Genomic DNA, 15458 nt, shown 5'->3' on the forward strand with positions numbered 1-15458 from the left:
CTTTAATACCGAGGAGTAGGAGCAGTCAGCTGGGGTAGTGAGCCCAGGAGGGGCGATACAGACCTGGGCGAATCCCACAAAGAACAGCTGGTGGTTGGTCATCCCCAGAGCGGGCAGAGTGGCCTCCTCGCCGTTCTTACTGATCCAGTTCAGATAGGCCTGTGGGGGCAACAAGGGGGTCAGACAGGCCTGTGGGGGCAACAAGGGGGTCAGACAGGCCTTTGGGGGCAACAAGGGGGTCAGACAGGCCCGTAGGGGCAACAAGTGGGTCAGACAGGCCCGTGGGGGCAACAAGGGGGTCAGACAGGCCCGTGGGGGCAACAAGGGGGTCAGACAGGCCTGTGGGGGCAACAAGGGGGTCAGACAGGCCTGTGGGGGCAACAAGGGGGTCAGATAGGCCTGTGGGGGTTAGGGTTAGGGGTTAGGAAACAACCCGTGCGAGCAGACACTTTCTGTGATGCGTCTTTGCCCTGTGTGCTACAATAAAGATCTTAAGCTTCACATATAAAATACAATAAATAATTGTAGCCTCTCTAATGGACTAAAAAGAAACAGATTTTAAAATGTCAATCAAAACAGTTTTTCCTGTAGTTTTTTCATTGTCAGGTTGTCGTGTTGATCCAATGTCTTCAGGCATGAACAGTATGGCGGTGGTAGCGTGTGTTCTGGTCGTCATGGGTTACAGTATGGCGGTGGCAGCGTGTGTTCCGGTCGCCATGGGGTACAGTATGTAGCGGTGGTAGCGTGTGTTCTGCTTGTCATGGGGTACAGTATGGCGGTGGTAGCGTGTGTTCTGCTTGTCATGGGGTACAGTATGGCGGTGGTAGCGTGTGTTCTGCTTGTCATGGGGTACAGTATGGCGGTGGTAGCGTGTGTTCTGGTTGTCATGGGATACAGTATGAAGAGGTGGTAGCGCGTGTTCTGCTTGTCCTGGGGTACAGTATGTAGCGGTGGTAGCGTGTGCTCTGGTCGTCATGGGGTACAGTATGTAGCGGTGGTAGCGTGTGTTCCGGTCGTCATGGGGTACAGTATGTAGCGGTGGTAGCGTGTGTTCTGGTCGTCATGGGGTACAGTATGTAGCGGTGGTAGCGTGTGCTCTGGTCGTCATAGGGTACAGTATGTAGCGGTGGTAGCGTGTGTTCCGGTCGTCATGGGGTACAGTATGTAGCGGTGGTAGCGTGTGTTCTGGTCGTCATGGGGTACAGTATGGCGGTGGCAGCGTGTGTTCTGGTCGTCATGGGGTACAGTATGGCGGTGGTAGCGTGTGTTCTGGTTGTCATGGGGTACAGTATGAAGAGGTGGTAGCGTGTGCTCTGGTCGTCATGGGGTACAGTATGTAGCGGTGGTAGCGTGTGTTCCGGTCGTCATGGGGTACAGTATGTAGCGGTGGTAGCGTGTGTTCTGGTCGTCATGGGGTACAGTATGGCGGTGGCAGCGTGTGTTCTGGTCGTCATGGGGTACAGTATGGCGGTGGTAGCGTGTGTTCTGGTTGTCATGGGGTACAGTATGAAGAGGTGGTAGCGCGTGTTCTGGTTGTCATGGGATACAGTATGAAGAGGTGGTAGCGTGTGTTCTGGTCGTCATGGGGTACAGTATGTAGGGGTGGCAGCGTGTGTTCTGGTCGTCATGGGGTACAGTATGTAGCGGTGGCAGCGTGTGTTCTGGTCGTCATGGGGTACAGTATGGCGGTGGCAGCGTGTGTTCCGGTCGTCATGGGGTACAGTAAGTAGCGGTGGTAGCGTGTGTTCTGGTCGTCATGGGGTACAGTATGTAGCGGTGGTAGCGTGTGTTCTGGTCGTCATGGGGTACAGTAGGGTGCGGTGGTAGCGTGTGTTCTGGTCGTCATGGGGTACAGTAGGGTGCGGTGGTAGCGTGTGTTCTGGTCGTCATGGGGTACAGTATTGTGGTGGTAGCATGCGTTCCGGTCTTCATGGGGTACAGTATGGTGCTGTGGTAGCGTGTGCTCTGGTCGTCATGGGTTACAGTGTGTAGCGGTGGTAGCGTGTTTTCTGGTCGTCACGGGGTACCGTGTGGCGTGGTAGTGTGTGTTCTGGTCGTCATGGGGTACAGTATGTAGCGGTGGCAGCGTGTGTTCCGGTGGTCATGGGGCACAGTATGTAGCGGTGGCAGCGTGTGTTCCGGTCGTCATGGGGTACAGTATGGCGGTGGTAGCGTGTGTTCTGGTTGTCATGGGGTACAGTATGAAGAGGTGGTAGCGCGTGTTCTGGTTGTCATGGGATACAGTATGAAGAGGTGGTAGCGTGTGTTCTGGTCGTCATGGGGTACAATATGGCGGTGGCAGCGTGTGTTCTGGTCGTCATGGGGTACAGTATGGCGGTGGCAGCGTGTGTTCCGGTCGTCATGGGGTACAGTATGTAGCGGTGGTAGCGTGTGTTCTGGTCGTCATGGGGTACAGTAGGGTGCGGTGGTAGCGTGTGTTCCGGTCGTCATGGGGTACAGTAGGGTGCGGTGGTAGCGTGTGTTCTGGTCGTCATGGGGTACAGTAGGGTGCGGTGGTAGCGTGTGTTCTGGTCGTCATGGGGTACAGTAGGGTGCGGTGGTAGCGTGTGTTCTGGTCGTCATGGGGTACAGTATGGCGGTGGCAGCGCGTGTTCTGGTTGTCATGGGATACAGTATAAAGAGGTGGTAGCGTGTGTTCTGGTCGTCATGGGGTACAGTATGGCGGTGGCAGCGTGTGTTCCGGTCGTCATGGGGTACAGTATGTAGCGGTGGTAGCGTCTGTTCTGGTCGTCATGGGGTACAGTAGGGTGCGGTGGTAGCGTGTGTTCTGGTCGTCATGGGGTACAGTATTGTGGTGGTAGCGTGTGTTCTGGTCGTCATGGGGTACAGTATGGCGGTGGCAGCGTGTGTTCCGGTCGTCATGGGGTACAGTATGTAGCGGTGGTAGCGTGTGTTCTGGTCGTCATGGGGTACAGTAGGGTGCGGTGGTAGCGTGTGTTCTGGTCGTCATGGGGTACAGTATTGTGGTGGTAGCGTGCGTTCCGGTCTTCATGGGGTACAGTAGGGTGCTGTGGTAGCGTGTGCTCTGGTCGTCATGGGTTACAGTGTGTAGCGGTGGTAGCGTGTGCTCTGGTCGTCATGGGGTACAGTATTGTGGTGGTAGCGTGTGTTCTGGTCGTCATGGGGTACAGTAGGGTGCGGTGGTAGCGTGTGTTCTGGTCGTCATGGGGTACAGTATTGTGGTGGTAGCGTGTGCTCTGGTCGTCATGGGGTACAGTAGGGTGCGGTGGTAGCGTGTGTTCTGGTCATCATGGGGTACAGTATTGTGGTGGTAGCGTGCGTTCCGGTCTTCATGGGGTACAGTATGGTGCTGTGTTAGCGTGTGCTCTGGTCGTCATGGGTTACAGTGTGTAGCGGTGGTAGCGTGTTTTCTGGTCGTCACGGGGTACCGTGTGGCGTGGTAGTGTGTGTTCTGGTCGTCATGGGGATACCTTGTAGGCGGCCTTCAGCCCGCCGTTGTCGGCGATGTTCTCCCCCAGCGTGTGCTTCCCGTTCAGAGGCTCCTGGTTGATGCTGTAGTTACTGTACTGCTCCACCTGGGGGAGACACAGGGACTCTTTGTGGCCCTAATCTTGTTTTCTACAGAAAATATTTTTATTTGAAAATTCGAGTCATAATTTATTTGAAAAAACATTGCATTCGGTAACCCCATATTATTCTGCAGCATCACAATTAATTGATGATTCCGCCGCGTTCACAACCATTATTTTGAAATTGGCGTCATAACTGTTTATGACTTAACCAACTTTCAAACAACTTCTTTCGAGGGTTTTATATACAATATTTTGCTGTCCATATTCATAGAAACAAGTGCAAGCACTTACAATTACTAGATTAACCCATTCCCTGTGTAAAACATGATGGCTAGGATAATGAATACTCAAAGAAAGCTGACTCAAGCTGTAACTTTGAGGCTTGGACGATGAGGACGAATCTTGTAAGACACCATAAACAAAGAGGCTCCTCTACTGCGCAGACGTACCATGCACTGGGTCTGCTTCTTAAAGGCCTCCACAGAGGAGTTCTTCCACCACAGCCGGAGATTCCCTTCCTTGTCATATTCTCGGCCTTCCATGAAACACACAGAACATTATTGTCGGTTTGTTTCCCATCCTGGAAACACTTATTTAAGACACGGAGTAGAGGTCCTCACCTTGGTCGTCGAAGGCGTGGGTGAGCTCGTGTCCCATCACCACGCCGATGCCCCCGAAATTAAGAGCTCTAGAAAAAAATTCAATAATAAATAGGATTTAATTACTATAGTGTTAGTAAGTAAACTTATATTCCCCTTTTTTGCTTTACTTTTCCAAGCATGGACTTGCTCGAATGAGGCAGGTCAAAACTTTGTTATAAAATTAAGGATTAAAGGTGTAAAACTAGAAATAGACGAAGCCAGATCCACTGATAAGAAAGGGAGTCGTACTTGGGCCAGGCCCGGCTGTAGAACGGCGCCTGGAGGATCCCGGCGGGCAGCACCATCTCGTTCTTCGTGGGGTTGTAGTAGGCGTTGACCGTCTGAGGGGTCATGCTCCACCTGGGAACAACACAACAGGGGTCATGCTCCACCTGGGAACAACACAACACAACACAACAGGGGTCCTGCTCCACCTGGGAACAACACAACACAACAGGGGTCATACTCCACCTGGGAACAACACAACACAACAGGGGTCATACTCCACCTGGGAACAACACAACACAACAGGGGTCCTGCTCCACCTGGGAACAACACAACACAACCGTCTCAGGCCGGGTCTGACAGGCAGAACATTTGGTGTTTCACGACGGTCACGCATCAAGTTAGACGACAATGCCGTTTCACTTTCTACCCTTAAGGGGTCACTCTACCCTTAAGGGGTCGCTCTACATGTTGGAGCGGGACGCATTCCGTCTTCATGACCTCCAGCGCCACGTTCACCGGGTATCAGGAGGAAGGGTCAAGATACGCTGGGTCGATATCAGTGTTCAGGTCATAGCAGTGACAGGACAAAAAATGCTAGATCTAAGGTTGCACGTTTTAGAACAGAGGAAGTCGCCCTGATCGTGGTCTACAATATTCATCATCGCCCACGACCCCGGGAGATTCTCAGAGACGGCGTCAGATGGAGCTGAAAGAGGGCCGCGTCCGTGTGTCCCATCCTGGTCAGAGTTCTGTGCTCCGCTGTGTGGTCTGATCCCGGTCAGAGTTCTGTGCTCCGCTGTGTGGTCCGCTGTGTGGTCTGATCCCGGTCAGAGTTCTGTGCTCCGCTGTGTGGTCTGATCCCGGTCAGAGTTCTGTGCTCCGCTGTGTGGTCTGATCCCGGTCAGAGTTCTGTGCTCTGCTGTGTGGTCTGATCCCGGTCAGAGTTCTTTGCTCCGCTGTGTGGTCTGATTCCGGTCAGAGTTCTGTGCTCCGCTGTGTGGTCTGATCCCGGTCAGAGTTCTGTGACCCGCTGTGTGGTCTGATCCCGGTCAGAGTTCTGTGCTCCACTGTGTGGTCTGATCCCGGTCAGAGTTCTGTGATCCGCTGTGTGGTCTGATCCCGGTCAGAGTTCTGTGATCTGCTGTGTGGTCTGATTCCGGTCAGGGTTCTGTGATCCGCTGTATGGTCTGGTCCCGCTGCCTGCTGTACAACTGACCACAGATCGTTTACAGGAGGCTGCCTGGAGCTCTCCCATCCCGCCTCCCACGGCCCAATTCGAGACGAGGGCCACTTCAGCCGGTCCGCAGGGGAACGGGGAGCGATGGACAGAGACTCACTGGTTCACCACTGGGAGAGGGGGAGGAGGGACAGAGACTCACTGGTTCACCACTGGGAGACGGGACAGAGACTCACTGGGAGACGGAGAGGAGGGACAGAGACTCACTGGTTCACCACTGGGAGACGGAGAGAGGGGGAGGAGGGACAGAGACTCACTGGTTCACCACTGGTGGGACGTGACAGAGACTCACTGGTTCACCACTGGGAGAAGGAGAGGAGGGACAGAGACTCACTGGTTCACGACTGAGAGACGGGACAGAGACTCACTGGTTCACCACTGGGAGACGGGACAGAGACTCACTGGTTCACCACTTGGAGACGGAGAGAGGGGGAGGAGGGACAGAGACTCACTGGTTCACCACTGGTGGGACGTGACAGAGACTCACTGGTTCACCACTGGGAGAAGGAGAGGAGGGACAGAGACTCACTGGTTCACCACTGGGAGACGGAGAGAGGGGGAGGAGGGACAGAGACTCACTGGTTCACCACTGGTGGGACGTGACAGAGACTCACTGGTTCACCACTGGGAGAAGGAGAGGAGGGACAGAGACTCACTGGTTCACGACTGAGAGACGGGACAGAGACTCACTGGTTCACCACTGGGAGACGTGACAGAGACTCACTGGTTCACCACTTGGAGACGGAGAGAGGGGGAGGAGGGACAGAGACTCACTGGTTCCTGTTGGGTTCTTTCCTTAGCTGGTCCGCTGTCACACGGGCGGAGAAGTTGTAGTACTGCATCACGTTCTGGAAGTAGAGGTCGGACACCACCTCGAACTGACAGGAGGACAGGAAGCAGGTCAGGTCCACATCCTGTATGCTGCTCGTATTCATCGTGGTACAAAGACGTGAAATACCTACATCATTGAACACTTTGTCGAGGTTTGTGGCGTTCATGATGAACTGTGGGTAGCCCACCATGTTGTATATGGCGTCGGCCTAAGAGGGGTCAAAGGGCATGTGCAGTGAGACATCACTCCAGGAGGGGGGGTGTTGTTACAGGTACCATAAAACGCAATCAATCAAAGAAAGAAATATTCTTATAAAAACAGCAAATCTTACTCCACCTTTTCTTTGGCAGCTTTCTTTGTCTCCGCGTCCATCCAGCTCACATACTGCAGGCCCTCCTCAAACGCAGCTTTAATCTCCAACACCATGTGCTCGGCCTGAGAAGAAAGAGGAGTCTCAACAAGATGTCCGCCAGGTAACCAGAAACCCACAGACAGAGAGAGAGAGAGACAGACAGGGGGAGGGAGAGAGACAGACGGACGGACAGACAGACAGACAGACAGACAGACAGACAGACAGACAGACAGACAGACAGACAGACAGATACAGAGAGACAGACAGACAGATACAGAGAGACACAAAGACAGACAGGGGGAGAGACAGAGACAGAGAGCGCCCTGCTCTAGAAACAAGAGACTCACAATAGCTTTGTTGTCCTCAGCGAAGGCGGATTTAACAAACATGGCGCCGAGAGCGAAGCCCAGAGCCGAGTCTGTGTCGCTCATGCAGACCTTCCAGCGCTCCGTGCAACTCTGGGACAACCACACACACACACACACACACACACACACACACACACACACACACACAGCACACACACACACACACACACACACACACACACACACACACACACACACACACACACACACACACACACACAGTAAGTTCTGCATAATACATGGCGCAGCATGTAAAGACTGCCAGTGATCTATAATAAAACTATCGTTATATTGTGTTTGACACGATTGACATCATTTTTATACAGAGACGCATGACATCTTGCAAAAACTACTCAGAACAATAGGAGTATAACTTTTACATAAATATCATTAGGTTTTTCGCCAGATAATGTCACAAACGTCTGATACAACGTCATCATTTGTATACACACATACATACAAAAGGAATAGTGCCAACATCTAGAATATCAGTATCAATACTCCCGCTTCCACAGGAGCCTCTGGAAGCAGGAACCGGCCGTAGCAGCCTGCACAAATGAAGCAGCATGCAGCCTTGATACGTGGACTGACTCTGAGCGTACAGTGGTTAGGGTTAGGGCTAGGGTTAGGGTCATCGAGGACAGCTGGAGGGTTGGAGAGGGCTTCACAACAGCGCCAGCACCAAAGGGACCGGTCTTTTCTCTGTGTGGTCGTCAGGATTTCCCCGTAAACGCCCCCCAATGTAATGGTAATTGCATGCCTTTGTCCACCTTGTAAACTCTCTTTTCTCCGAGACCGTGTAACAAAATGCCACACAGCATTTAATCTAGACTTTCCTAGGCAATATCGCCGGATCCTAAAACTCATTGTTGCCAAATAATTGGAGGGAGTGCACCCGCTCATCTCCGTCAGCGGTGGGTGCTGTCGTACCCCAACATTTGCCCTTGAAAAGCGGGAAAGACTGGAAACAGCTTGAGGCGTCTCCGCAGAGATAAGGAGAGGAGACCGAGACCGGGGACACACACACACACACGGTTTGTTGATCCAGCCGAGCAGCGGCGGGAAGCGAGACTGAGGGAACAGGATCCCAGATAACACGGCTCAGTCAGACTCCAAAGGCAGCACATCATCGGACACACACACACACACACACACACACACACACACACACACACACACACACACACACACACACACACACACACACACACACACACACACACACACACACACACACACACACACACACACACACACACACAGCACATCATCGGATACAATCACACACACGCAGACCAAGGCGATTAATGATTACAGGAATGAAATATAGGCCTTGGAATTATAAACACACGATTTTAGTAATCCTTAAGAATAAACATTTAAATCTCCAAGGATTTAATTAGCATGCTTAGCACTTTAGGAACCAAGCGACGGGATTCGATTTTCTTTTTTTTATCGCTAGGATTTTCATTCAAAGAAATTGCTGGGCTGTTTATTCAGATCCAGAACTCCCCTGCCAAGTGGATTGGCTTCCATCTGATTGGCCAGGAGCCAGTCACCCAGCGCCAGGGCCTGCTACACAGACTCGCCCGTCTGGTGCCATCTGGCAGGGCCCAGTATCGCTGGGCCAGACCGGGAACTAGTTAAGTACAGTCCACTCTGCCAATACTACTAGGAATTCTCCAGATGAGTAGTCACCAGTTTGCTATCACAAACACCCAGCTAACCGCTCCACAAACACCCAGCTAACCGCTCCACAAACACCCAGCTAACCGCTCCACAAACACCCAGCTAACCGCTCCACAAACACCCAGCTAACCGCTCCACAAACACCCAGCTAACCGCTCCACAAACACCCAGCTAACCGCTCCTCAAACACCCAGCTAACCCGCTCCACAAACACCCAGCTAACCGCTCCACAAACACCCAGCTAACCGCTCCTCAAACACCCAGCTAACCGCTCCTCAAACACCCAGCTAACCGCTCCACAAACACCCAGCTAACCGCTCCACAAACACCCAGCTAACCGTGTTTGAGGAGCTAACCGCTCCTCAAACACCCAGCTAACCGCTCCACAAACACCCAGCTAACCGCTCCACAAACACCCAGCTAACCGCTCCACAAACACCCAGCTAACCGCTCCACAAACACCAGCTAACCGCTCCACAAACACCCAGCTAACCGCTCCTCAAACACCCAGCTAACCGCTCCACAAACACCCAGCTAACCGCTCCACAAACACCCAGCTAACCGCTCCACAAACACCCAGCTAACCGCTCCACAAACACCCAGCTAACCGCTCCACAAACACCCAGCTAACCGCTCCTCAGACACCCAGCTAACCGCTCCACAAACACCCAGCTAACCGCTCCTCAAACACCCAGCTAACCGCTCCACAAACACCCAGCTAACCGCTCCACAAACACCCAGCTAACCGCTCCACAAACACCCAGCTAACCGCTCCTCAAACACCCAGCTAACCGCTCCACAAACACCCAGCTAACCGCTCCACAAACACCCAGCTAACCGCTCCTCAGACACCCAGCTAACCGCTCCACAAACACCCAGCTAACCGCTCCACAAACACCCAGCTAACCGCTCCACAAACACCCAGCTAACCGCTCCTCAGAGCTCATTAGAATCAAGCAGAACAAAAGAGGAGTCATTACTATCAAGAGAGATATCTTCTGAATCCATGCCTCTGAACACGTCTGGCTCCCTGACCTTCCCCTCTGGTTTTCATCCTGTTTTCTGCGTTCCACAGCAGCTTGTGTTCTGTGTTAGGGTTCATCGGCGGTCGGTACATGATGTTGACCTCTCACCTTTTTGGTTCCGTACATCACCTCCAGGAAGCGCTGTTCCGCGTCCTGGAAGCGCCGGTCCAGAACGGACACCATCTTCCTGACAACCTTCATGATCATGTAGTTATTCAGCAGGCTGCAAAGAGACACACTGTCAGGCTGTTCCATTCAGCAGGCTGCGCAGACAAAGACACACACTGTCAGGCTGTTCCATTCAGCAGGCTGCGCACACAAAGACACACGGTCAGGCTGTTCCATTCAGCAGGCTGCGCAGAAAAAGACACACGGTCAGGCTGTTCCATTCAGCAGGCTGCGCAGACAAAGACACACGGTCAGGCTGTTCCATTCAGCAGGCTGCGCAGACAAAGACACACGGTCAGGCTGTTCCATTCAGCAGGCTGCGCAGACAAAGACACACGGTCAGGCTGTTCCATTCAGCAGGCTGCGCAGACAAAGACACACGGTCAGGCTGTTCCATTCAGCAGGCTGCGCACACAAAGACACACACTGTCAGGCTGCTCCGCTTGCAATGTGTGGAAGAGCAGACGTTTATAGCTCCCAACGCCAAAACAAAGAGCATGTTTCTGTGTGCCGAGCATCAATATGCACATTGTACACACGAGGGGAGCCCTGAGGAAGCAGCAGACCTTTTGTTGGTCTTATCGATGAGGATGGACACTTCCTGCAGGAACTCTTTGGCGTAGACCACCACGGGCTCCGAGGCATTGAGCTCCACCGGGGCGAAGACGTCCTTCAGGTAGGGCATCCAGTCGATGGCCGGGGCCAGGGCCTGAGAGACAACCGCACATCACACACATCAGAGGCCGTTCTGTGTGCACACTGGGACTGTGCTGTGGGGGTGAGATCCATTTGTGTATCCTTGCACATTCTTAACTTTCACCTACATTTAAAATAGTTTAAATTTATAATTACTTTATGTATTTTAAATGTTCCTTCGTTGATTTAACTAGAGGATATCTGAATGACTACGAACTTCTGGAGTTCAATTCCATGTTAGAAAGTGACTGGTGAAGGAAAAAAGAAAAAAAACAATAAAAATTGTTCTAATGGGCGGAGCCTAATCCACATTTCCTCTAACAGGCGGGGCCTAATCCACATCTCCTCTAACAGGCGGGGCCTAATCCACATCTCCTCTAATGGGCGGGGCCTAAACCACATCTCCTCTAATGGGCGGGGCCTAATCCACATCTCCTCTAATGGGCGGGGCCTAATCCACATCTCCTCTAATGGGCGGGGCCTAAACCACATCTCCTCTAGTGGGTGGGAACTAATACACATCTCTTCTAATGGGCGGGGCCTAATACACATCTCCTCACCTTGAGATCGCTGGCCTCCATCTTGTGGTAGATGAGCTCCTCGTCGCGGCGCTCGTCCTGCGGCACCGTGATGTTGGCCAGGGCGGTCTCCAGCTCCAGGACCTCCAGCATCATGTGGAGGGAGCCCTCCTGCGTGCCCCCCAGCAGCACCCCCAGCTCCACCAGGAAGTCCAGGTACGCCGTCAGATACTGCCGGCCGTTGAATCAAATGAGAAACATTATTCCCAGCCGGAGCCGATAAGCATCCCCTAAACTGTTCCTTTGAATTCAGGGGGCGGAGCCTCGTGCCTGGCACAGCCTAATAGGATAACTCCTTTTTTATTTGACCAGTTTGCCGTTCCGCGTTCTGGAGCCCAGACCAGTATATTAAAACACATTAGCTCAGACTAACCTTACCTTTTGGTTTTCAGACTTCTTCAGGTAGTAATCTCTGGAAGGGAGCCCCAGACTGGACTGATCGATCTGGAACCGCGACAGAAAGGTTCTTTAAAACCCTCAAGGATCATATTAGTTTAGGCACGGCTTTGAAAGAATGTAATTCCTCCTGGGACCAACAGGACAAAGTACTGGACAACCAATCCAATGTGTTGCCATAGTCACAGTATTAATTAAAGATTTGATATACAGCATGAACAATTTATACTTCTAAATGATATTGACATGTTATTATTATTATTATTATTATTATTATTATTATTATTATTATTATTATTATTATTAATATTATTATATATATACATTGACAAAAAGGGTTTGAAATGGGAACTGCCGTCCCAATTCAACCCCCCCCCCGCCCCCCTCCAATCTCCGACGACATATAACCCAAACCCTTCCCAGGTGACCTCTGACCTGGATCACGTTACTGTTGGAGTTCTTGGCGTCGGTGCTGACGAAGACCGTGAAGAAGGGTGAGGTGCGGTAGTTGGCCGACACCCAACGTAGGACCTCCTGGAAGTTGTCCTTGTCCCATTGGCCGGTCAGGGCCCACCCCCCCGCCTGGAACGCACAGCCAGACATTAGACAGGGCCCACCCCCCCTATGCAGTGGGGTCCATGGTGTTATGTGGGGTCCATGGTGTTATGTGGGGTCCATGGTGTTATGTGGGGTCCATGGTGTTATGTGGGGTCCATGGTGTTATGTGGGGTCCATGTGGTTATGTGGGGTCCATGTGGTTATGTGGGGTCCATGGTGTTATGTGGGGTCCATGGTGTTATGTGGGTCCATGGTGTTATGTGGGGTCCATGGTGTTATGTGGGGTCCATGGTGTTATGTGGGGTCCATGGTGTTATGTGGGGTCCATGGTGTTAGCGTGGGGTCCATGGTGTTAGCGTGGGGTCCATGGTGTTAGCGTGGGGTCCATGGTGTTAGCGTGGGGTCCATGGTGTTAGCGTGGGGTCCATGGTGTTATGTGGGGTCCATGGTGTTATGTGGGGTCCATGGTGTTATGTGGGGTCCATGTGGTTATGTGGGGTCCATGTGGTTATGTGGGGTCCATGTGGTTATGTGGGGTCCATGGTGTTATGTGGGGTCCATGGTGTTATGTGGGGTCCATGGTGTTATGTGGGGTCCATGGTGTTAGCGTGGGGTCCATGGTGTTAGCGTGGGGTCCATGGTGTTAGCGTGGGGTCCATGGTGTTATGTGGGGTCCATGTGGTTATGTGGGGTCCATGGTGTTATGTGGGGTCCATGGTGTTAGCGTGGGGTCCATGGTGTTAGCGTGGGGTCCATGGTGTTATGTGGGGTCCATGGTGTTATGTGGGGTCCATGTGGTTATGTGGGGTCCATGGTGTTATGTGGGGTCCATGGTGTTACGTGGGGTCCATGGTGTTATGTGGGGTCCATGGTGTTAGCGTGGGGTCCATGGTGTTAGCGTGGGGTCCATGGTGTTATGTGGGGTCCATGGTGTTATGTGGGGTCCATGGTGTTATGTGGGGTCCATGGTGTTATGTGGGGTCCATGGTGTTATGTGGGGTCCATGGTGTTATGTGGGGTCCATGTGGTTAGCGTGGGGTCCAGACCTGTTTGATGAGTTCCTGCAGCGGCTGGGCCCCCAGGCTCTCGATCTTGGTCTCGTTCATGCAGGCGTGGTAGTAGCGCTGGGCCTTCTCCTCGGCCTGGCTCAGCTCCTTCACCGTGGTGTTCTCTGGAGGAGAACCAGCACAGCGTTAGGAGAGCTCCAGCAGAGAGCAGCACGTCAGGAGGTGGAGAACAACCACCCCTAATGTGGTCTTGTTTAAAACGCCCAATAGATCAATGCTTACAAATACAGACGGTTTCAGAGTGCTTTTTTAAACAAAGCCCGGCCCTTCCAAGCCAGAAGCAAACTAGTGCTAATCACAGAGCCTGCTCATGCATCCCTCGGGTTATTAATGTCACGGTTGGACGATGACAGGGTGAGGGAGACGGGGAGAGTCGAGAACCATCCGGCCGTCGGGTTATTAATATCACGGGCAGACGATGACAGGGTGAGGGAGACGGGGAGACCCTCACAGCGGGGCCAGAGCGGCTGTGAGAGAGGAGAGCGCGTCACCTAGCAGCTGCTTCATCAGCAGCAGGTTGTTCTCCCAGAGCTCGCTGAAGGGGCTCCGGCGCGACTTGCCCTCGGGGAGGGGGTTGTTCCGGATCCAGCCCCCGCAGGCGAAGCTGTAGAAGTCGTGGCAGGGGTCCACGGAGCGGTCCAAGGAGGCCAGCACGGCCCCCGCCACCCTGACGCACGGCTCCGTGAGGCAGAGCCCTGGGTGGGCTGCGGGGGGGGGAGGGGGGGGGGGGGTTAGAGCATGTTATTAGAACTGGATTGGTTTACCAGGAGAGCAGCAGCAAATCTGATCAAATTAAATAACTTTAAATTCTTATCGTTCTTCATCTGTGTTTAGGTAAATTGGTAAATACCCTGGGAGTAGTAGACCGATTAATGGAGTTAGGTCCACCAATGGCTGCATCTAAACTAATGGAACAAGGTGAATTCCTCACCCTGTACTAATCACAAATCAAAGTAACCAGATCCCCTCGTTGCGCTGTGTAAATATAAAATGGGATTAAGTAACTCAGAAGTTAGGCCATCAGCCAGCCCCTCCGGCCGTGCTTGTGTGTAAGCCATCATCACATGTGTTACATACTTCCTGTTATTACAGAAGTCTGGGGTTGTGCTGCTGAAGGGTTTTAGATATCGGTAACGTAGTTAAGTTGCCAGGGAGGGGACATTTAGGTTCATTATAGAAGCATTACGACAAGCAACAGTGAAACATTAGGAACAAAAAGGGAGAAGAGTCAGACATACAGTGGTATAAACTATGAGCCAACCGTAAGGCCGACTAAGATGGCTTCCTTGAGACACTTTGTTTGGTTATTACACAGCCTACGGCAGGTTGTGTTGGCAGTCAACCAACAACAAGAGAAGACCTGACACTATTCTGGCTGCCTGGTCACCGCTGGCATCCATCGCCATGGCCAGGACCACATCCATGCTCTGTGTCAACCAGCACTTCTAGGCTACTGGGAGACTAATGGATCCAGAGGCACACACTCTGACCTCTACCAGCCCCCACCCCGCTGTCAATCAATACTCAGCCCCTGCAGGGGAGCTGTCCAGCCCGCTCTCTACAATACAACAAGAGATCCCTGCTTCATTCCCGTTGTAAACAATGTGCAGAAAAGTCTGAGCAATGAAATTCTCAGTAGGTCTAGAATGGACTGAAATGGAAAACCTTTCGGCCAGATACCCTCAGGAACAAACGGGAAGAAATGTAAGGATTGCAATGAGGATATTTGTGGAATTTGACTCTGGAAAACATTTTTCATTGCAGAGGGTGGGCTGCAAGAGGGCTGTCTCTCTCTGCCCTCCAAGAACGAGGTCTGAAGGAACTAATCTGCAGGGTTACATATATGAATATACAATATATGTGTATTCATATATGAATATACATTATATGTAAACTCAAACCAATGCCCAGCTTTAGAGCTCATCCAGGTCATAGGGGGCGTGACCCCCAAGCTGTGATGTGTTTTCATTGAGTCCATATAAGGAGTCCAGAGAGGGAGAGATGAGCAGCTGAGGAATGCCCACACTCACTCCTCTAGCTAAGGGCTCAATGGCAGGAAGTGGCAATCT

At 52.3% G+C, this 15458-nt stretch overlaps 1 protein-coding gene across 4 annotated transcripts in view; it reads right to left on the bottom strand.

The window, feature by feature from the left end:
* ece1 (endothelin converting enzyme 1) overlaps positions 1-15458 on the bottom strand; it is a 32145-nt gene that overhangs the window by 700 nt on the left and 15987 nt on the right. For all 4 annotated transcript variants that reach the window (XM_056606307.1, XM_056606309.1, XM_056606310.1 and 1 more), the window contains 16 exons: positions 13881-14093; positions 13369-13493; positions 12200-12346; positions 11747-11812; positions 11351-11539; positions 10661-10803; positions 10035-10149; positions 7192-7302; positions 6829-6927; positions 6623-6700; positions 6435-6538; positions 4445-4555; positions 4175-4242; positions 4004-4089; positions 3453-3557; positions 64-159 (listed from right to left, as the gene is read on the bottom strand). In XM_056606307.1, the coding sequence (XP_056462282.1) occupies positions 64-159; positions 3453-3557; positions 4004-4089; positions 4175-4242; positions 4445-4555; positions 6435-6538; positions 6623-6700; positions 6829-6927; positions 7192-7302; positions 10035-10149; positions 10661-10803; positions 11351-11539; positions 11747-11812; positions 12200-12346; positions 13369-13493; positions 13881-14093 (1856 nt within the window). The remainder of the gene's footprint in view (positions 1-63; positions 160-3452; positions 3558-4003; positions 4090-4174; positions 4243-4444; positions 4556-6434; positions 6539-6622; positions 6701-6828; positions 6928-7191; positions 7303-10034; positions 10150-10660; positions 10804-11350; positions 11540-11746; positions 11813-12199; positions 12347-13368; positions 13494-13880; positions 14094-15458) is intronic.

This window comes from Gadus chalcogrammus, chromosome 13 (genome assembly GCF_026213295.1).
Source record: "Gadus chalcogrammus isolate NIFS_2021 chromosome 13, NIFS_Gcha_1.0, whole genome shotgun sequence".
Classification (NCBI taxonomy): domain Eukaryota; kingdom Metazoa; phylum Chordata; class Actinopteri; order Gadiformes; family Gadidae; genus Gadus; species Gadus chalcogrammus.